This window comes from Passer domesticus, chromosome 1 (genome assembly GCF_036417665.1).
Source record: "Passer domesticus isolate bPasDom1 chromosome 1, bPasDom1.hap1, whole genome shotgun sequence".
Lineage (NCBI taxonomy): Eukaryota > Metazoa > Chordata > Aves > Passeriformes > Passeridae > Passer > Passer domesticus.
Genome location: NC_087474.1, coordinates 1,977,518 through 1,999,092, shown reverse-complemented (window position 1 = coordinate 1,999,092; position 21,575 = coordinate 1,977,518). Strand labels below are relative to the sequence as shown.

General features: G+C 49.9%; 1 protein-coding gene across 3 annotated transcripts; it reads right to left on the bottom strand.

Moving 5' to 3' along the window:
- Positions 1-2,360: 2,360 nt before the first annotated feature.
- HHATL (hedgehog acyltransferase like) lies at positions 2,361-21,369 on the bottom strand. Of its 3 annotated transcripts, XM_064417640.1 has the most exons (12): positions 21,113-21,369; positions 19,407-19,557; positions 18,677-18,744; positions 17,776-17,889; positions 17,456-17,650; positions 15,555-15,764; positions 11,546-11,717; positions 10,133-10,277; positions 9,759-9,794; positions 8,253-8,454; positions 5,116-5,257; positions 2,361-3,490 (listed from the first exon to the last, which is right to left on the bottom strand). In XM_064417640.1, exons 2-12 carry the CDS (start codon positions 19,510-19,512, stop codon positions 3,366-3,368), a joined length of 1,515 nt encoding a protein of 504 aa, XP_064273710.1. In that variant the 5' UTR covers positions 19,513-19,557; positions 21,113-21,369; the 3' UTR covers positions 2,361-3,365. The 3 variants fall into 3 exon arrangements, with proteins under 3 accessions (XP_064273710.1, XP_064273786.1, XP_064273866.1); XM_064417716.1 differs by lacking the exon at positions 21,113-21,369 and having other exon boundaries at positions 18,677-18,740; positions 19,407-19,533; XM_064417796.1 differs by lacking the exons at positions 19,407-19,557; positions 21,113-21,369 and having other exon boundaries at positions 18,633-18,744.
- Positions 21,370-21,575: the final 206 nt, after the last annotated feature.

Genomic DNA, 21,575 nt, shown 5'->3' with positions numbered 1-21,575 from the left:
TCAGAGCTCACATCATGAGCTCTGCTGTGCTGCTCATCTGGGACAGGATCAAGCTCCAAGTGCTGATCTTTGAACAGGGTCGAACTTCAGGAATCTTTGCTCCCTGACATGTGGGGCTGGACACCCCCACCCTCCCCTCTCTGCCCCCTCTGCATCAGCTCTGTGCCATCCCAAGTTTAATCCTGTGCTGTTGTGCCACCAGCTGGGATTTCCCCCCCTCCCTCTGCCTTTAATCTCCCTTGAGCCCTGCCTCGTTTTCCTTTTTGTTGTGCTGCCATCTGAGTTTTGCTTCCTCATCCCCCACCCCACGGGGCGCCACTGCTAAAATTCAGCTAGAGCCCTTCCAGAGCAGCTCTGGCACCTGGTGGGTCTCTGGCATCTCCCAGGCTGGTGGCTCACCCAGGGAAAGGGCACTGTGCTGGTCCCAAACCTGCCCTGGGCACTCCAAGGGCTTCAGTGGCTTTACCCAGCTGCTCCAAGGCTTGGGGAAGCAGCCCTGGCTTTCCAAGAGCCTGGGTGCACTGTCCCCCAGCCCTGACAGGGCCACAGCCAGGGATTTCCAGTGAGCAGAGGACTCCCACAGTCATTAAATGTGTCCCCAAGTGGGCAACAGCCCCCCGGGACATGGGAGTGGGTGGAGGTCCTGGTTTCATCTGGGAGAGGTAATTTTCCTCCTACAGGGCTGTGTTTTGCCTGGTTAGGATGAGGATAATGCTGATAACTCACCGGTATTTTGGCTCCTGCTGTCATTCCTCACCCCGAGTCAAGGATTTTCCACCTCTCACATGCTGCCAGTGAGGAGCTGCACCAAAAGCTGGGAAGCAGTGTGGCCAGGAGAGCTGACCCGAGCTGGCCAGAGGGATATTCCATACCACAGAACATCATTTCCTGGATACAAACGGTGGAAATTACCCAGAAGGGAGCCAATTTGGTGTCTGGGGGCAGCTGGGGCATCAGCCAGTGGGTGATGAGCAATTGTGTTGTGCAGCACTTGTTCCTCTTGGGTTCTGTTGCTTTTTCTCCTCTCCTTGTCATTATTATTATCATCATAGTGTTTTGTTTCAAACGTTAAACTGTTCTTATCTCAACAGATTTACCTGTTTACCTTTTCTTTCTGATTCTCCTCCTTATGGGGTGAGGAGGAGGGAGTGAGAAACTGTGTGGGATTAAACCACAACAGTGAGGATACACAGACACATCCTGAAGGGATGCAGTGCTGCAGGATCACTCCCACCCATACAAAATGCTGGAACAAAAAGGATGGATGAAGGAATTTCAGCCATTCAGGCTGCACAAGAAAGTGTCCAGTGTAAAGCTATTAAGTGGGATCTGTAATTACAATTAAAATTGCTTTTCTTGGCTTCTTGGCTTATGAAGGTGCAGGCAATAACTAGAGGGGATGAGATGAGAAATGGATAAATCCCATCCTAGAGAGGCATTCAGTGAGGCTGAGGGTATCCTGTCAAGGCTGAGCTGACTGAGACAGAACTCCTGTCCCACCAGACCTCCTGGGCTTGTCAGAGCAGCAAAAGCTGAAGGGATAAGTCCAGGAAAAGGAGGGCAAAGCCCAAATTCTCCCATGAACTGTCTCTAAGAGATCACTGGCTGGGTTGGTGTCTAAGATTAGCTCCTTCTGGCAGCTTCAGCAGATGCAGCTGCTGGGTAAATATAGACTCTTAGTGAATGGGCTATTTTCTCTCCTGAAGCACCCAAGTCAGGAGGGCAGTGCAGAGTCACTGGGCTTTGCCATGTGAGTCACCCACTTCAACACTGGGAGGTGACTCTGTCCCCCCAGGCAGCCCCAGCTGAGCCACCACAGTGACACAGCCCTTGGTGCCAGCAGCTCAGGGAGGTGCCACCCATGCAAGGACACCCCTAAGGAGGGCAAGAGATTAATCCAACCCTGCAGGAAGCTGGTTTGATGGAAAAAGTAAATCTGAAATAATGGAGATGCCAAGAAACGCCTATGAAAATCCAACAGACAGATGTGTCAAAAAGGGATGTGACAAGATGCCACCAAGGCACAAAACTTGCCCCTTACTCCCAGCATTGTTGGTCAGGCTCCCAAAAGTAAAACCAACCTGGTTTCTAACCCAAAACCCAGATGGGTGACAGTTTTCTGGCCACAGGCTACAGATACATACGAAATCAAAGTCAAATTAAAGGTGAATATGAATCCAGCTGCAGCCCAAACTCCAGTTTGGTGATGATAAATGAGTTTCTGCTGAAGTCACAAATGTCTTTTGTCACTCTTGGGGGGCAGGTGAGGACCTGCAAACAGGTCCTTGTCCTCTCATTTCTGGTGCCTGGGTGTTTCCAGGGCTGTCACCAGCAGCACTAACAGGGATGAGCAGCAGGTGCCAGAGTTATCCAACATTTATTGGCTACATAAATAAGAGACATTTACCAGGGACTTCACAAATTACTTTGGCAGAGCTGAAAGCTGGCTAGGAACCCATCCTGCTTCCCCCACAGGGATGCACCGAGGTCTCAACCCCCTTTGCAGAGGGGTGTGGATCCTGCCCCCAAACAGACATAACTCACACATAAGGCCACTGAGAGTTACTCTAAAGTGCAAGAGAGCCAGAGCCATTTTTGTGTCACAAACCCACCTTTTTCCCCCCAAGGCACTGTGTTTCACACACTCCCAAAGTCTGATTCTCCAAGGAGCCTCCCGTGGGCTTTCCCTCCAGCACCCAGCCCAGTCCCTGACCTTCCCCTGGGGTTTTTCTCCTTTGGTTGTGTCCAGCTGTGTGCTCGCTCAGCCCTGCAGCCGGGCTGTGCACACCACAGGCAGCTGAGGAAAGGGATGGGTGGCTGGAGGTGAGCGAGGGGTGGCTGCAGCACGTTCTGCCCCTCAGCCACGGGCAGGAATGTGAGCTTAGACCTTCGTCCATGTAAAAAAAAAACTGAGGTGGGGTTTGGCTTGAGTCCCAGGTCACAGCAGGGTGGTCATGGTGGCCACAGCAGTCTCAGATCCAGCAGTGCAGGGCCCTAAAACCTCCAGCCACAGGGTCTGGAGAGTCTCCTCTGAGACATGGGCTGAGGAGGAGCCCAGTGCTGGTGCACCAAGCGTTGGGGTGAAACCTCTGGGCCTGCACGCTCTCAGAGGGGCAGGAAAACAATGGGGATGGAAGAAACGTCCTGGGAGCATCCTGCCACGTCTGGGGAGACTGTGAAACACCTGCTGTGCCTGATGGAAAAATCTTCCCTGCAGCAAAGGGGGTGACCTGTGCCCTGCAGGTGACTTCTACGTGGATGAGCTACAGCAGTCCGGTTGTCGGGAGGCCTCAGAGAGCCCTGGCCTGGCAGCAGCGGCTGGAAGGGAGAGGAGGCTTCAGGAGAAGCCTGTGGTGCCTCCTGCCCTACTCCACCTTTGCCTTGTCAGCCTGCTGCTCCTCCTGGAGGGCCAGGACGCGCTCGCGCTCCTTGATCAGCTGCACGCCGCAGTACGTGATGAACCAGATGGACAAGGTGCTCTCAGGGAAACCTGCAGCAGGGAGGAGACGGGTTGAGTTTCTTTTTCTTGGGCCAGGCCTCATAAGCCCTCAAAAAGAAACGTAAAACACCCAAGGATAGCTTAGGTATACTTTGGGGGAATAAAATAAGCAGGATGGCTTCTGCTGCAGTGTTAGAAACAAAAAAGGTTCAATAAAAGGCAAAGTAACAAACAGAAAAACTCGAGCCAGGTGCAGAGGTCTGCCCCTGGTAAAAACACCTCACAAAAGCACTTTGGTTCTTTTGTTCTCTTCTACCTGATGGGCCAGGCGGGACTTTTTGGCTTCTATCCAATTAGATGACCTCGAGTTTTTGGTGAAGTCCCTGAGGTCCTATGAGGTGGCTTTTTACCTAATCATTGAGAGAAACTTCTGGGCTTCTTTCCTTTTTTGGGGGACAAAGGCTAGCTTTGCCACTCTTATCATTGGGGGCACACTCCTACAGAGATGTGGTCATCCAGCTGTGCCAGTTCTCCACCTGCACAGCTGCCTCTCAGGTGGGCTTGGGAGGGCCCACAAGCTCACGATGGCCAGTGACATTTTTCATCATCCATCCAGCCCTGCAGCTTCACTGAGAGAAGAGGGAAATCCTCAGGATTGTATTTTAGGTGGAGCTGTGCCTGAGCCCACCAAGGCACAGTGGACTGCAGCTAAGTGGGGACATGCTGGAGGGGTTCTGAGCTCCTCTTATCCCCAGAAATCCTTCTGCTCCCCAAGTTCAGAAATCATGACTGACTTTCTGCCCACTGAACCTGCCCATGTCCATTGTTGCTCAACACTGTGACCTTCTGGAAGCTTTGGGCCCCACTGATGCTGAGGATCAACCCCAGCCTTGTCCTGCACTTAGTGGGGACACAGTGTCCACCCAGGAAAAGACATATTTTTGTCACCTACGTCAGTGACAGAGCCTGGAGCTCTCCCTCCTCTTCAGAAGGGTCTGAGGGTGTTGGCAATCACAAATCTGGTATCCACAGCAGAGGGGTGGAAGCAGGGTTTGTTCCTGCTAAAACAGGAGCTGTGCAATGAATAATGGAACCAGCAAAAGGCAGCCAGCTCAGCGGGCAGGCACTCCTGGCACACCGAGTGTGACATTATCCATCCCCATCCCGGAGAGGGCTGCAGGATGGCTATTTATACCCTGGGCAGCCAAGAAAACTTCAAAACAGTGCCACGATCCACTGATTAGAAATGTACAGGCTGCAGGATGAGGATTTGTGCCTGTCACCTTTGGATGATGCAGGATGTCTGCTGGAGCAGAGGAAATGAGGAATCAATCCCTTTCTCCAACAAGGGACCATTTCACAGGCAGGGACTCACCTTGGTGAGGTGAACGTGACCTCTGCAGTGCTCCAGGGAGGCTAAGCCAGGCTCAGGCTGGGCCAGGAGCTGTACAAGCACACTTGGCAGGCAGCTGGTACCCCAGAACACTCACTGAGGAGCAGGGGGTGGGCTAAGAAACCCCTGCCTGCACTTTTTGCATGAGAATTAAGGACATTTGGAGCAGCCACACCACAAGCCAGTGGCACTTGGGACCCAAAAGGATTCAAGATCTCAGTCCTCAGCTGCCACAGCAGTTCAGACAGGGCTGTCTCAGTGGGGAAGGCTGGCAGCACCTTACCCGTCACGAGGAGTCTCTTGGTCACCAGCAGTGCAAACTCCAGGCTGTTGAGGGCCAGGATGTTGTAGAGGACGATGGCCCAGAAGTTCACTGCCCCAAAAGCTGCCCTGATCCGCCGAGACATGGCCCCTGACAGCTTGGCCTGTGGAGGAGACAGGAGCAGAGGGGAAAGGGTCTGTAAAGAAAAGGGGGTGACTGGGGCAACCCCAGCTGGGATTCCAGAGAGGAGGCGAAAATCAGAGCAGCTTTTAGTGCCTCTGGAATGGAGAAATAAAAGGACAAAACTGCTCTGCTGCCTTAGGGACTCTGGGCTGGGTCCCATGGGCAGGGGCAAGATGTTAGACACAGATTAATGGTTACTGTAGAATCACAGACACTTGGAAGGGTTTGGGTTGGAAGGGATCTTAAGGATCATCCATTCCACCCCCTGCCTTGGGCAGGGACAAGTTCCACCATCCCAGGATGATCCAAGCTCCATCCAGCCTGGCCTTGGACACTTCCAGGGATCCAGGAGCAGCCACAGCTTCTCTGGGCACCTATGCCAGGGCCTCACACCCTCACAGGGAAGAATTCTTTCCCAATATCCCATCTCACCCTGCCCTCTGTCAGTCTAAATCCATTACTCCTTGTCCTGTCCCTCCACATCCTCGTCACAAGTCCTTCTCCAGCTCTCTCTGAGCCTCTTTAAAATGAAATGGTTGGGCCCTGTTTCCTCCACCTCCTGCCACTCCTCAAGGCAGAAGAATCTGTTATATCCCAGGATTATTATTAGCCCTACATGCAAATCACTCCTGGCTCCTGGCAAAAATAGTTTCTTAGGAATTAAAAAAAAAAAAGAGCTCAAAACCCAATGACAGCAGCAGAGTGGAGCTGTCAGTGGCACAATCTCCAGGATCAGCTGCTGTGAGTGAGCAGGAAGGAGGTACAGCAGCCTGAGAGAGCACCGTGAGCCCCAGGGCTGGGAGTTGTGGTGCCTGGGGAAGGGGATTTCGCTGCTGGAGAGCCTTAATCTGATCAGGAGTTCAGCCAGGAGAGCAAACGGCAGGATTGCTCTCCACGGTTTTTATTCAAAATACATCTTCAACTAATTGAGGACCTCCAGGATTTAAATTGGGAAAAAAAAAAAAAGAACTTGTGATAATATATTTGTGGGGAATTTTAGAAGGAATTTGAGATGGGATTTTTGAATTGTTTTTGATGATGTGGTTTATTTTTTTACATGTGGTTTATATTTTTTATATTTATATTATACATTTATTTTTATTTTATTTTGATGATTAGTTTATATATATTTTGTATATATTTATATATTGGTTTATATTTATTTATATATTTATATTAATTTATATTAATTCATTAATATATTCATATTTTATACATTTATATTCATAGTTATAATTATAGTTATAGTCATAGTTATAGTTATTTTTAGTTTTATTTATTTTGACAATGTGGTTTATTAAAAAAATATTTTTTTATATTTATGTGGTTTTTATATTTTATCTCAATATTTAATTTTTTATAGGTTGGAAGGGTGAATCTGGCTTATATTCTTATAATATGGTTTAAAAGGTTATAAGATTTTTAGTTATAAGATTTAAGGAGGTATTGATGAATAAAATATTGTTAATAAGGATATTTATGTTTTCATTTAATTTTTAAATATTTTGTTGTATGGATTTGTGTTATAGTGTATTTTTTTAGTTAATTGATATATATATAATGATATATAAGTTATAAATGATATTGATTATATAATATATATTTATGCATTATATTATATAAAATTATATAATGATAGATAAATTATAAATGTTATATAATGAGATATATATAGATATGTAAATTTATAGTATTGTATTTTAATTTTTGTTTATTTTTGTAGCTATTTTGCATTTTTATATTTAAAATTTTAAACCCTTAAATTTAGTTTTTGTTTTAAATTATAAATTTATATTTTTTGTTTTAATATTTAAGTTTGGAAGGTTTTTTTTAACGTTTTAGATTAAACTTTGTGTTTAATTCTAAGCTTTGGTTCACAGATTTAAAGTTCTGAGAGTTTCTTGCATTTCAGATTCCAGCAGGAAGATAATTGTTTTCAGGATGGGAGTTTTTTCCAGTATGTCCCTGAGACACTTTGGTCCCAGACAAAGACAGGGCACAAATTATTAAAATTATTATTAAAATTATGATTAAATTATTATTATTTAAAAATAATTTGTTCTAGCATCCAAACAGTTGCTTTTAAAAGAAATCAGATCAAAACCAATGAGAATGCCAAGATGCTTTGTGGAACAAGAAGAACAAATTAATCCCATAAGGAAATATAAGAACATTTCCCCATAGGATCTGAATATTCCCCATAGAATATTCCCCATATGCATAGACACATTCCCAAGGACAGATATTGACAGATATCTCATATTTTGTGTCCATCTGTGGCACTTTGATGCCTCATTGGAGATGCATTCCTCCTTCTCTTGCACCTCTGTTTTCCCTCTGGAATTTCCACCCCAATCTGAATTCCCCTGAAGCAGCACAGGGCCAGGAGTTTGTTTGCTCTGGGTGGGTGACAAAGCGCATGGAATGAAGGGACACAGAGCACCAGGACTGTGCTTCCCTTGCACAGCTCAGCAGCTGATCCCAAGGATTGTCCAGGGATGCCACCATCCCTGGAAAAGTTAAAAAAAATACGTGGATGCAGCACTTAAGGATGTGGTTTAGTGGTGGACATTCTGGGACCCTGGGCTGGGTCCCATGGGCAGGAGCAAGATGTTAGACACAATTTCATGGTAATTGTAGGATCACAGACACATGGGAGGGTTTGGGTTGGAAGGGATCTTAAGGATCATCCATCCCACCCCCTGCCTTGGGGTCCCAGAGTGATCCCAGAGCAATCCCAGAGAGGAGGCAAAAGAGAGCTGGTCTTTTCCAGCCTTAATGATTCCATGATTTTGAAGGCCACAGGAAAGACCTCCAGGTCTCCAGGCAGGAGCTCCATGGCATCCTCAGGGATTCTGCTCCTCTTCCTCAGCCAAAAACCTGATCCCTACAACCCCGTGTGAGCTCCCTCCAGGCACAGACATCCCCCAGCCCCCTGGGGCTGTCCCCATCCCCTCTGCAGCCCATCTCCTCACCTCCAGCTTGGCAAAGGGCCCCAGCTGGAAGAACTTCTGCACCCAGAGCTCGAAGTTGAGGCCGAAGCAGTTGACGAGGGACCAGATGTAAACGACCTCGCAGGGCCCCAGCCAGAGCGTGGTGATGGCAAAGGTGGTGGTGCTGGCCACCAGCTCCTTCAGGATGTTGTCGTGGTTCTCTCCAATGTGGTCGTACACGTACCTGAAAGCCAGGGAAGCTGGTTGGTGCTCCCTGTGTCACCGTGATATTTTCTGAAAAATCCTCTTTGCCTGTCGCCCTGATTTTTTAAAGTTCTTCTAAGTTTACATTCTTGTAACGCACTTTCTCACACACTTTCTGTAAATAACTTATTGTTTTGCATTCTTTTATGGAGGAGGAGAAATTTCATGGACTGTTGATTTGTCCAGTGTCATTGGAGAGGTGGCACTGTCACCCTCCAATCCACTGCCACTCTATAAATGTTGGAGTCAGAAAATAAACTCCCTTTTTCACCTCGAGAGCATCAGCATGTCCATGTCGTGTTATTTTGTGTCTTATAGTGACATTTGCCCAGGATTTTTTTCCTGAGAAGCTTCAGAGTGTGTTTTGCTGCTTTAGAATACAATATAGAGATTGTTTATCCAGCATGGGAATTGTTTTTTCTTAATGACCAATCACAGCCAGCTGTGTCGGACTCTCTGAGGAGTCAAACTTTTTATTAATCATTCTTGTCAAACCTTCTGATGTATCCTTTCTCTGTAATTTAGTATAGTTCTAGTATATCATTTCTTTTAATATAATATCATAATATAATAGATCAGCCTTCCAAGAATATAGAGTCAGATTCATCTCTTCCCTCATCCTAGGACCCTCACAAACACCACACTCCCTGTAATCCAGAAGACGCCTCTGGACTTTCTTTTCCCAAGCTCCTCACAGACAGGTCAGCCCAGAGCATCCCAGTAAAAACAGGAGGGATGTTCTGGCAATAAATTGATTTTTGCTGTGCCCCAACCGCTTGGGACTTGTGTTCCTACAAACCTATAAATACTCAAGGACAAAATATCCACCTTTCCCGCCCTGGCAGGTAAAACTTGGGGTCTCTCAGACTTGCTGGTGCTCAGGATTTTATCACAAAGCAGCCACCACCCCTCTCAGTAGAGGTTTGCTGCTGTGATTTCATGGATGGAAGGAGGTGAAGAGCTGAGGAAGATGCAGATGGAGCTACAGTGCTCAGTTCCCCTTTCCTCCTGCAGAAATGTAAAGCTGGCTCTTCCTCCTCTGGGGGAAGGCTAAACCCACCGGATCTAAAGGGATTTTGGGACAGCACTCGTTCATTCCCAGCTTTGGAGGAGGGGGCTGTTCTTTGTGCAATTAATTCAATGGGTTTGGGGCTAAACAGAGCAAATAGTGGGATTTATCCAGAAGAGAGGACACCTTGGGATGAACAGCATGAGATGCTTCATTGCTCTGGGATGGAAGGGAAGACCCTGAACCAGACTAGAGGTGGTCAACTGGACACTTACTTGCACAGCCAGTCATTAATCCCTCTGTCAAAATGCCTAAAAATAAAATTATAAGAACATGTTAAAACACACAATGACAATAAAAACCTGTGGAAACAGAGAAAACAGCCAATTCCCTGGCAAGGCACATCTTGGACCTTGCTCACAGAAGTCCTCCAGGCTCCTTCCTTGCACAGATGCCACCGGAGACGTGGTTTAATTTTCTCCTTATCTATTTCTCCCCACCTAAGAATTTTTCCCTGGGTTCTGGCCAGGTCTAGTCTATGGTTTCAGGTGGCCTCCAACTCACACAGCAGCTGCCCAGGACAGCCCAGGTGTCCTCCCCTCCACGCAGGTCCTGTCCAGCTCAAACACTCTTCATTCAGGGTACTCACGTCTCAGCAAAGATGTAGAGCATGGTGATGCATTTTGGGGGCTGGGGTGGGTCCAGGTGGTCCAGTCTGGCGATGGTGTTGATGACCCCAAACATGACAGCAGCCTTCACCCAGTCGTACACCAAATTGGAGTAGGCCAGGCCAGCTGGAGCAAAAATGGGAGTCAAATGGGGAAAAAGGAACACGGAATGCATCAGGATTTCTGCATGGCAAATAATTTAAAACTAAGTTTTTTAAGAGGCTTGAACCAAAGGACAATTTCTTCTTGGGGTATTAGGGAGCAAACTGCTTATTGGTCTTAGTAGTCCAAGAAACTCTGCTTATGCAGTAATTTATTCCATCATTGTGCCTTCTCTCTGAGGCTTGTTAAGCAGGTCTCAGGTCTGCCCTCTGAGCTTTTATTGGCACCTCCATCAAAATTCCCCCTACCCCAGCTCCCTCTGGCCATGGATGTCCATGCTACAGAACCTCTGACTTAAAGAGGTGTCTTACACCGGGAAGCAAACCCTGCAGGGACAGCTACTAAAGATTTCAAATGTCTCTGCAAAGAGCTGCTAAAATGCCCCTGTGTTGGTGGGATCCAGCTCCCAGATTAAGGGATGCTCCCACCATGGTCAGTACAGTCAGAAGAGCTCAGCTCCCTCTGGAGTAACATGGGGTCTGTCAATCCAGGGCTCTTGGGACACCCTAAATCCTTGTTAGTGCCACTGCAGCTGCATCAGGATTTTATCCTGGCCTCAAGCTGCCACTCTGGAGAGACAGGAGGCTCCTGCAGCCCCTGCTTGGCCTCTGCTGTGTGGTGGTGTCTGAAATGCTGCCATCAGACATGGATTTGGTCACCTGGAACCCTCCATGCAGCTGCCAGCTGAAGGCCAATGCTGCTCCCATCACACATCCTGGGAATTTGACTTCTGGAGGTCTCCAGCCCAGCCATGCTTGGAGAACACCCAGCTTTAGGTAGAGACTACGTTAGCCTGGACATTGTCCATGTCAGTGTTGAATAGACCCTTTTGGGACAATCCATAACCTCTCCCAGTGTTTGACCACTCTATGGACAACTTTCCTTACATGTAATCAGGCTTTGCATTGCTGCACATGGTTTGCTGTGTCCTGCTGATTTTTTAGAGGTGCTGAGCTCCCTCCCAGTCCAAAGGTAGCAAAAATATCTTGGTGCTCAGCTCCTTAACCCCCAAAATAACAATTTACCCTGTGAAAAGGCCAGACCAGCACCACGTGCCTTCCAGTGCTGCCCAACCCAGCTCTGTGCAGAGCAAGGATGAGGGGTTTTTACTCACACCTGTCCAACACAGGCATTCCCAAAGCCTCTCAAGGGGGGTGGATGGAGATCAGGATCACTCACCACTGCCTGGGAGCTGAGAGCAGGGGTGAAGGTGCCCGAGCATGGCCACTCACCCAGGGACCAGTCCGAGAGGCGGTTCACGAACTTCAGGTCAGAAGGGAGGGTGAGGATGTAGAAGAAGTGGAAGAAGATGTCCACGGCCACGATGGCCCCCACGTGGAGCAGGGCATTGACACGGATGCTCTTCATCTCGTCGTCCTTGCGCCTCAGCTCTCGGGTGCTGACCTGCAGGGAGGGACAGGAGGGGCAGGGCTGAGCCCAGGGACAGGGTGGGCACTGCGCCTTCATCCAGAAGGATGGCTGAGGTGCAAACAGGGATTGATTCATCATTCTCCTTTAGAGGTCATGCCATGGACTGCGTGGCCCAAATTTCCACTGATTAAAGAAGGCCAAGGGCTCTCAGGTGAGCACAAGCACAAGGAACAGGACATGTCCCACCCACAGCAGGGCTGAGGACAGCAGAGATGTCCCTACTCTTCATCCTGCTGTTCCCAGGGGTTTCCCAGCAAAGGAGGTGTGGAAACCCAGGGCACTGGGAATATTTCTGTGTCTGCTCTGGGGTGCCCTGACCCCCAGGGCAGCACTGACTCTGACCCTCATTCATGGAGAAAGTTTCCTGGATTTCAAGATAGACCAGAATCCACAGAAATGTGAAATAGATTATAGAGAGCAGTGTAGGTGTGTCACTTGGGGAGAAATTTAGGGTTTTGGGATTTTTAGTGTGTTGTGGATGGAAGCAGGATGGAGAGCACAGGGTGCTGTCCTGGGTTTCTTCTTCATGCTGCTTCTTCCTTCTTCTTCATGGGTTTGGGTGGCATTTTGTAACTGGGCAGAAAAGTCCACACTGGGGCTCTTTGGGATCAGTTATTGGGTTAAAAGGGAAAATAATCTAGGTGTCAGTTCTTAATTGGATAGTTTAGTCTTAAAAGACCTTGGAACAAGAGATTGTAGCCATTTTGTGCCTTCTAATGAAAAGCTGAACTCACAGTAGTGAGACTGTTTTACTGATAAGAAATAATAAACACCTGAGTAAAACATGAAAATACCATCTCAAGTGCCTTCAATCCAGACCCAGAGAAACCAACAACTGGAACCCCCACAAGGAGGCATGTGGTCCAAGGCCTGGCTGTCCTCAGGGACTCCAGATGGGGAGAAATCCACTCTGACCAGGAAGCTCCCAGGGTTTCATGTTCTTTCTGCAGCGATGTGCTCAGGAAATCAATTTTGCTTCAGGACAACCCTTTCCAAAAGTCACTAAGAGGGAGCAAATGCTGTCACCCATCACATCTCCAGGATGGATTCCAGGGTTGGAATCCCGACCTGACAGCTCTGCCAGGGCCTGGTGTATTTTTGTCCAGGGTCATCTGGAAGGAGGAGGAGGAGAACTGATGATGTCTGAGGCTTCTGCTGTAAACGAGAGGGAGACTTGCTCAAGGGGCTGTCCCGAATTGGTGGGACCTGATTCTGATTGATGGGGATCTCATCTCTGCTGCGTCTTGCACAAACAGGGTCTGGGGTTTGCCCCCAGGAGCTGTCACATCTCTGCTGGTTGTCACATAAACATCACCAGAGCGAGCTCTCAGGATTACACGGGGCAGAGCGCTGTCCTTGCTTCCCCGCACCGCCGTAAAATCGCTGCTGTGCTCAAAATCCTCTTATGTTTATTACTTCCCCTTTATTCCCTGCGAGAGGTGGGAGCTCTCCCTGCATAATCCACAGGCTGCTGCACCAGCCCTGTTGTCAAATCCAGATGATTCCTGAGAATTAAAGCCTTTGCCAGATTTTTTTTCTGTGCCTGTTAAGTACCAGGTGCTTTGAGGATACAAAGAGGTCGCTGGACCCTGAGCTGAGGGAGGACAGGGTCTGGCATGGAGACACGTGGGTGGGCACAGAACCCTCCTTCCATGGAATCACAGAATGGCTTAGGCTGGAAAAATCCATTAAGATCATTGAGTCCAACCATTAACCCAGCACTAAACCCTGTCCCTCAGTGCCACATCTACTCATCTTTGAAATACCTCCAGGGATGGTGACTCTACCACTGCCCTGGAGAGCCTGTTCCAATGCTTAACAACTATTTCCTTGAAGAAATTATCCCCATTATCCTGTCTAAATCTCCCCTGGTGCAGGTCGAGGTTGTTTCCTCTCACCCTCACATCTGCGTGTGGTGCCAGCACTTGGCCACCACCCCCTTAGGATCAGGGCTGTGATATTCCCAACCCTAGATAAGGGGATTTGCTCCCTTGATCTCAGTAAGAAAGGTGCTTCTCCACCCAAATTTGGCTGGCCAAGCCCTGGGACAGAGGAGTTCCCATCTCACACAGGGGTGCCAGAGCTCCACCAGGATGTAGAACCAGTGGGATCCAAAGGGACAGATCCATCTCTAATGGGGCCCTACATCCCACCCTGGGGAAGGGTTCCATCTGCCTCCTGCCCTAATTGCTCTTGGGCAATTAAGAATTCACCTCTGCAGCCAGCCACAGCTCCAGCAGTGCCGGGGGGATGTAGCCAGGAGATGGCAGTGGTGGCCAGGCCAAGCCAGGACCCCTGGCCGGGGCAGGGGAAAGGGGCTGGGGACTTAATCCTTGTGCCTTTGGGGTCAGAAGCAGCAGAGAGGGGAATTGCTCATTAAGTGGCTTCAGACAGCTTGAGAGAGGGGAATTTCTCATTAAGTGGCTTCAGACAGCTTGGTTTGGGGTTGTGTAAAGGAGCAGGAAATAAAACTCCCCCTGGATGCAGCTCTGCAGGAGCAGTGGGAGTCCAGGTGTTGGAGGCATGAGGAGTTCCATGTCCCCATCTGTAGGGACCTGCCTGCATCCCTGACAGGGACACCAGAGCTGACCTTATGATCTTCAGGGTCCAATGCTCCAAAAATCATTTTTAATATGTCCAGTAAGACCAAGGGCTCTTGTTCCTTTTAAGAAGCACCATTAAGTTGTTAATTCCACAAGTGAAGAGAAGGAGGAGGAGAAGGAGCAGGCAAGGAGCAGGACTGGGATCATGGCTCATCCTGGAGGAAACATCCCAGTCCAAACCATTTCTTAGGCAGCCAAAACCAGCTCCACATGTGAGAGAAGGTGCTGGGCTGGTGATTCTTCAGTCTTCTCCTCACCACAAGGCTCTGGCTGCTCTCCCCTGCCCTGGGCTGGTTTTTCTTCCGAATCCACAAATATTTCCCCAAAACATTCTTGTATCCAGGCATTATTTTGGGTCCAAAAATGCAATATAGCTGTTCTTCTGCAAAAGGAACCAGAGCTGGTGGTGGGAATCCTCCACAGCACCACTGCTGACCAAACACCTCCCTTTGCCAGCACCACCAGTTTGCTTTGGTGGCCGAGGCTGATCCTGGGTGCAGAGGGAGGCTGAGGTGGGAAGAGTGAGGGGGGACACAGCACTGCTGGTTTCCTTGATCCTGGACTGTGGAACAGCTCCAGAGGTCCCAGCCCAGGCTTCTGCTGGTGTTTTCCAGCTCTGCTTGCAGTCTGCTCATCCAAAAGCTCCCTTGGTTGTGTGGACCAGGCAAAGACTTGGGGCATCAGGGAATTTCATGGAGCCCCTGATTGCTGGAGCTCAGCCTTCCACACAATCTGATTTATTTCCTGAGAAATAACTTGCTCTAAAGACACACAAGCCATACCTGGAAATTCCTGCTGCCTGGGTGAAGCAGCTGGATAGAAATGGGAGACAGAAATGTCCTTGCTGTCACAGCATGCAGAACTCCCATGGGTGGCCCTCACCATGAAGGTGCTGGGGTGACAGCACAAGGAAACTGAGGCACGGAGCAGTGCAGATGCCCAGGGAGAAAGGACATCACAGCAAGATCTTCCATTGTGAATCAGCCAGTGAAAATGGCAAAAAATACCAAAAAAGAAGCTTAAAAATCCATCAGTTTATGCCCTCCCCCACAAAAATGCACAGCCACAGACTAGAGGTGACCACAACAAGTTCTACAACCATTTGCATCTTCTCTGTGGAAAAAGTTGGGGTTCTTGTAGACATTGACCCCAAGCAAATAAATTTTGTGGAGAAATCCTGCTCCAGGCTGGCCTTAGGATCACTCACCTGGGCGTGGAACTGGTCAAAGGTCATGACGGGCCCGAAGAAGAAGAACGGGAGGTAGAAGTTGTACTTGAGGAGGTCGAAGATGGAGTAGATGCCCTCTGCCTTCTGGGAGCTCTCGAGGGCGAAGCTCATGCAGCGCATGATGGTGAAGGTGCAGCCCCCGTAGAAAAGGACATCTTGGAGGTCAAAGGCTCCCGTCACAAACCCGCTCTGGGCAAGAAACAGAGAGTCACCACCAGGAACACGGCGTCCCTTCTGTGCTGCCTCGCCTTGTGGGGACACCACTCCCGGGGCTCTTACACACATATTTCATGAAAAATCCTTTTGCCGGGGTCTTTTCTCCTGAGAAGCTGGGAAGTTTGAGCTTCTCCACGTTTTGCTGCTTTGGAATATGATCTGGAGAACTGCTTATCCAGCATGTGAAATTGTTTTTACTTGATGACCAATGACAGCCACCTGTGTCAAGGCTGTGAGCAAAGACTTTGTTATCATTCCTTTCCTTTCTAGCTTTCTGATAGATCCTTTCTCTCTATTCTTTCTAGTATAGTTTTAGTATAATGATATAATATAAAATATAGTATAATATATATTATATTATAGATAATATAATATAACATAAAATATAATATAACATAAAATATAATATAACATAAAATATAATATAACATAAAATATAAAATATAATATATAATATAAAATATGATATAATATATAAGATATAATATGATGTAATACATAATATATAATGAAATACAATATATAATGAAATATAATATATAATATAAAATATATATAATATATAATAGATATAATATATAATAGATATAATATATAATAGATATAATATATAATAGATATAATATATAATAGATATAATATATAATATATCCTTCTGAAACATGGAATCAAAATTCCCATCTCTTCCCTCATCCTGAGACCCTCAAACACAACCATATGGGGCATCAGAGAATTGTGTAGGTTGAGGGGACATTAAAGCCCATCCAGAGCCACCCCTGCCATGGCAGGGACACCTTCCACTATCCCAGGGTGATCCAAGCCCTGTCCAGCCTGGCCTTGGGCACTGCCAGGGATCCAGGGCAGTCACAGCTGCTCTGGGCACCCTGTGCCAGGGCCCCTTTTCCACCCTCACAGTGAGGAATTTTTTTCCTGACATCTCCTCTAACCCTGACCTCTGCCAGTTTGGTTTTCAGTTCAAGGAAAACCTCTAATTACGCTCTGACACCAATTGTCTCTGAAGTTAATGAGCTGGAAAGAGAAAACTGGGGCTGGATTTCCCAGCTGGCTCCTGCAGCTCAGAGCAGTCAGGAAGTGGCAGATCCTCTTGGCCGTGTCACCAAGCAGCTGTTGGTCACACAGGCTTTGGTTTGGGTGGCAATGCCACCCTGTCACAGGTGTCCCCACAGAGTAAAGCAGAGCCAGCACGGGGCTGATGGAGAGGGAGGGAGCACATCTTTGGGGGCAGGGAAAAACAGCAACGTCCTGCTGAGGGACTGAATATTTTGATAAAATCCTTCTTGGGCTTCTCTCTGCCCACCAGTGAGATAAAATCTTACCTAGGCTAAGAGATGGACATCACTGGATCATCTCAGCTCTGTTATAGCTGGGGAAACTGAGGCACAAGGGCAGCAAGAAGGACTCAGATGTCCTTTGCTCTGGAGCAACACGAAGCCACCAAAACATGACATAAGCACCGTGGGATTATGCCCAAGCTCACACCTCAACAGTCCCTTCCCTCTAAAATGCTCTGAGAGCTCTGATGCATCCAGGAGAAATGGCCAGGGCTTGGGGCTGTCCCAGGAGCCCTCTTTGGGGATGATCCCAAGGAGAAGGACACCAGAGGGCTGGAAATGAGGCAGACACATGGCCAGGACAGCACCCACCTGCCACGAGCCAAAGGGCTCCACCTTGAAGGAGGCGAGGCAGCAGAGCCCGGCCACGTAGCAGAGCCACTTCTGCTTGGCCAGGGCCACCGAGTAGAGGAGCAGGCAGTGGGAGAGGATGATCATCAGGTAGACCAGCCCCATGCTGGCCAGCACAGCCAGCACCCCGTAGATCATGTACATCACAGCCCGGTGCTGGGGAGAGAGGCTGTGGTCAGTGTGGTGAAAGCCCCGAGCCCAGAACACCCCCTAAAATCCCTTCCCCAGATCCCAGGCCAGCCCTGGTGCTCTCAAATCCATGCCAGCACAGCCCTGCTCACCTGGGGCACGGTCATGGAGCAGATCTTGCCGAAGAGGACATGTCCTGAGAGGGCGAAGATGATGATGTTCCTGAACGAGGTGAACCACATCACCCACTCGAAATCAGCCACGTCCTGCAGGAGCATCACCAGGCACTTCACTGCCCCCAGCTCCACAACTTTTAGAGCTTTTTCTTCCCATTTTCCACCCAAGGGCTCCTGAGCACTTTAGCTCAGACATAAAACCCCAGGAGGGACGGGCAGAGGTCGCTCTGCTGCACTCAAAGTGGAGCAGCCACAGCCCTGCAGTGATGCCTCAGGTTTTAGCTTTTATATTTTCAGGTCCTGTGCTGCTTTAGTGTGTGGGTCTGAGCTTCACATCAGGGCATGGTGAGCTCTCTGCACAGAACAGGGAGACAAAACAATTCCTGCTCCAGCTGGGCACCAAGGACAAATGATCCAAATCTCAGCCCAGGAGCACAAACCCCGTGGGCTGCAGAGAGAAAAACAAGCAGGATGGGAGTGCAGGGGCTGCAGCTGGGATTGGACACTGAACTGCAATGTGCACATGGAGCAGAGCTGAGCCCAGGGAGAGACCCCGGCAGCGCTCGTGCATTTTGGGACCATTTGGGTTCATCTTGGGTGCAGCCCTGGCTGGGCTCTGGTGCTGCCCAAGGTGGATCCATGGAGGAGATCCTTTGAATAAATCATCTCTGCTTTATTCTATAGCTCATTCTGGTCTCTGTTCTAGGACAGCCTGCACAAGGCATCAGCAGAGCTGGTATTTTCCCCACTGCTTTAGGGAGAAAAATACAGGTCAGGTGGACCTCACAGAAGTGTATCAGGAGCAGAAAAACCAGCTCTGTTTCTGCACTCACCAGGCTGTCTGTGGCTAGAAAAGCCCAAACCCTTCCTCACTCACCATCTTCCTGCCAAAGTAGTGCCAGCCTGGCTTTATGCCATCCCGAAAGGCTTTTCTGTTCATGCTGTCTGCAAAAGAACCAGAGTTACAGGGAGAGAAACAGCTCTGAGAAACAGGATCCAGGTTCAAGCCAGGCCCAGAACCTTCATCACTGAGATAATGAGCCACCAGGGCTCAAACACCCCATCCCAAAAGTGCCTGATTGCAACAAACAACCAAAAGAGTGGGTGACAGCAGGTTTCTGCAGGAATTTTCAGCAAAGCCTTCTTATTACACATTCCCTGGCCAATTCCATAAAGTTTTGGGGTTTATGGGCTTCCAAAAAAAAAAAAAAAAACCCACCAAAAAACCACAAAAACAAACAAACAAACAAAAAAACCCCCAAAACCCAACAAACAAACACAAAAAATCCAAAAACAAACCAACAACAACAAAAAAAAACCAACCCAAGCCAAACAAAACCCCCCAAAAAACAAACAAAAAAGGGAATCAGCCCTGAGTGGGCAGGGTGGTGCTGCTTGCCTGGTGTGGCACTACCCGGAGCCCTGTGACATCCCACAGCCTCTTACCCTGAGCAGTGCAAACAGGGACAAAGACACAACCAGGCAAAAACCCCTTTAAAAAGGGTTTCCAATGTGTTTTCTGCAACACTTAAAGCCGGGGATGTGCTGGTGACACCAAGAGCTGTAAAACCCAGGGCCCCTCCCAGGGGATGCGCTGGCAGCGTTACCTCGGGATGCCTCGAAGATGCCGCTGCCGCTGTAGAGCACGGCACAGGTCACCACCAGGGCATAAAACCCCAGCTCGTAGCTGGGCAGCATCGCCTTAACCCCCATGGTGGGAGGTGGCAGCCCCGGCCGGCACCAGGGAGGGATCCACACCTGGGGAAGGGAGAGGGGAGAGGGAGGAGAAATGGGGATGAGAGATCACCTGCCCTCCCAGCCCTCAAACACCCTAAAATCCTGCTGCTCCCCCTCCTTAGGTCTGGTTTTGGGCTTCCCTGAAGGCTGAGGGGAAGGAGAAGAGGGTCACACCTGGGGCACAGCTCAGGTGCAAAGAGGTTGCTGCAAACCCCACCCTGGAGCTGGGATTTGGGGCCAGGTGCTCCTGATGAGGAGTTCTTCCCATGATCCCGATGTTCAGAGATTATCAGATGTTCCCGATGCTCCAGGGTGGGCTTCCTCCCGCGTGTCTCTGGTGTCCCCACCTCCAGTTCCTGCTTGGATCCGTGGATGGGATCCAGGACAGAGCACGGATGGGTTTCTCCACCTCCCCTCTCACCCTGCCCAACCTCCGGCTCTTGGGGGGCTCCCAAAGCCCCGTGATCCCAAATTTCCCCTGCCAGGAGCCTTTAGGACCCCGCAGACACGGCCGAGCCCCCCCGGCGGCATCAGCAGCGCTGGGGGGGTGGCGACACCCAGCCCCGCAATTACCCCAGGGCTAATTACTTCTCCGAGGTTAATTAACCGAGCCTTGCAGCTCCGCAGCCTCCCCGACTGAGGGGCCGGCAGCTGCCAAAACAGGAGCAGGAGGGATGAGAGGGACAGGGACAGGGACAGGGGACACCCCCGCCCGCCACCATCCCCGCAAAAAGCGCCCGGTCACCCTCTGCTCTGGCAGTTGCACAGCTTCTGAGGTTATTAAATACATAAAAATTAAAATATTAAAATTAATTAAATAACTAATTAAAATACTAAAATATTTAAATTATCGCTTTCGTTTGAAGCGTTTGTTTTTTCTTTGGTCGCCGGGGTATTTAAGCGGGGGGTGGGGGAGGTCCTTGGCAGCGATGCGGGGTGACCCCATCTCCCCCCGGCGCGCACCAAACGCCTTTCCCGGGGGGAATTTTGGGTTATTCCGGGGGGAATTTCGGGTTCATCCCAGGGGGAATTTCGGGTGAATGCCGGTGCAATCTCGGGTTCCTGCGGGGGGAATTTCGGGGGTCGCCCCGCGGTCATTCCCGCTGCGGGCGCTGCCCCCGCTCTGCGGTGCCCCTGCGGCGGGAGGGCGCGCACGGAGGTGCCCGTAAAAAGCTTTTTTTCCCTCCTTTCCACGCTTTCCAAAGCTTTTTATTTATTTTAATTTTTTTTTCCCCTTCTCTGGGCGAGGCCACCCCGCCAAGGAGCGGCGGCAGGCGGTGACCGACCCTGCGGGGGGCTCGGGGGCTGGCGGGGACCCCTCGGGCGATTTTAACTCCTCATCCCTCCCGGGCTGCCCAGGGAGGCTCGGGGGGTCCCAGCAGAATCCCCCGTGGCACCAGGACAGCATCATCCTCATCACCCTCATCATCCTCATCACCCTCCTCATCCTCACCCCCCCGCTCCCTCCCTGCCCCCGGCCGGGCGCTGGGGACACGCAGAGGTGACAGAGAGCCCCGAGGTGCTGTCACCACGGGCAGCGTGCCCCCCCAGCCCCGCATCGCTCCCCGCTACTGACCTTGAGCCCCGGGGGGAGGCGGGCGAGGGTCGGGGATCCAGCGTCCGGCAGCGCGGTGGGGACAGGAGGGGGACAAGGAGAGGCGACAACTCCCGAGGGTCTGGGGGTGACTGATTTGCCCTACAGCATCTCTCAGAGGTGGGGCAGGGGTGTTTTGGTTTTTTTTTTTGTGTGCTGCCGTCCCCCCCACCTTGCCCCTGGAGGAAGTTTGGCTGGGAGTGGAGCGGAGCAGGCGGGAGGTATTTTTATTTTAGAGCAGCGCTGCAGAGGGGGGTGGCTCGGGAGCTGTCTGTCACGGCAGCTGCTGAGAGAGGACCCGTGCTGGCTGCCAAAGCTCGCCCCGAGCCAGGGGAGCCGGCCCTGGCAGCCCCGGGGCACGGGAGCCCCAGCTCCCTGCCAGGGGGATGCTTTGGGTCCCCTCTTTCAGCCCTGCTAGGCAGGGGTTGTCCCCATCACCTTGTTC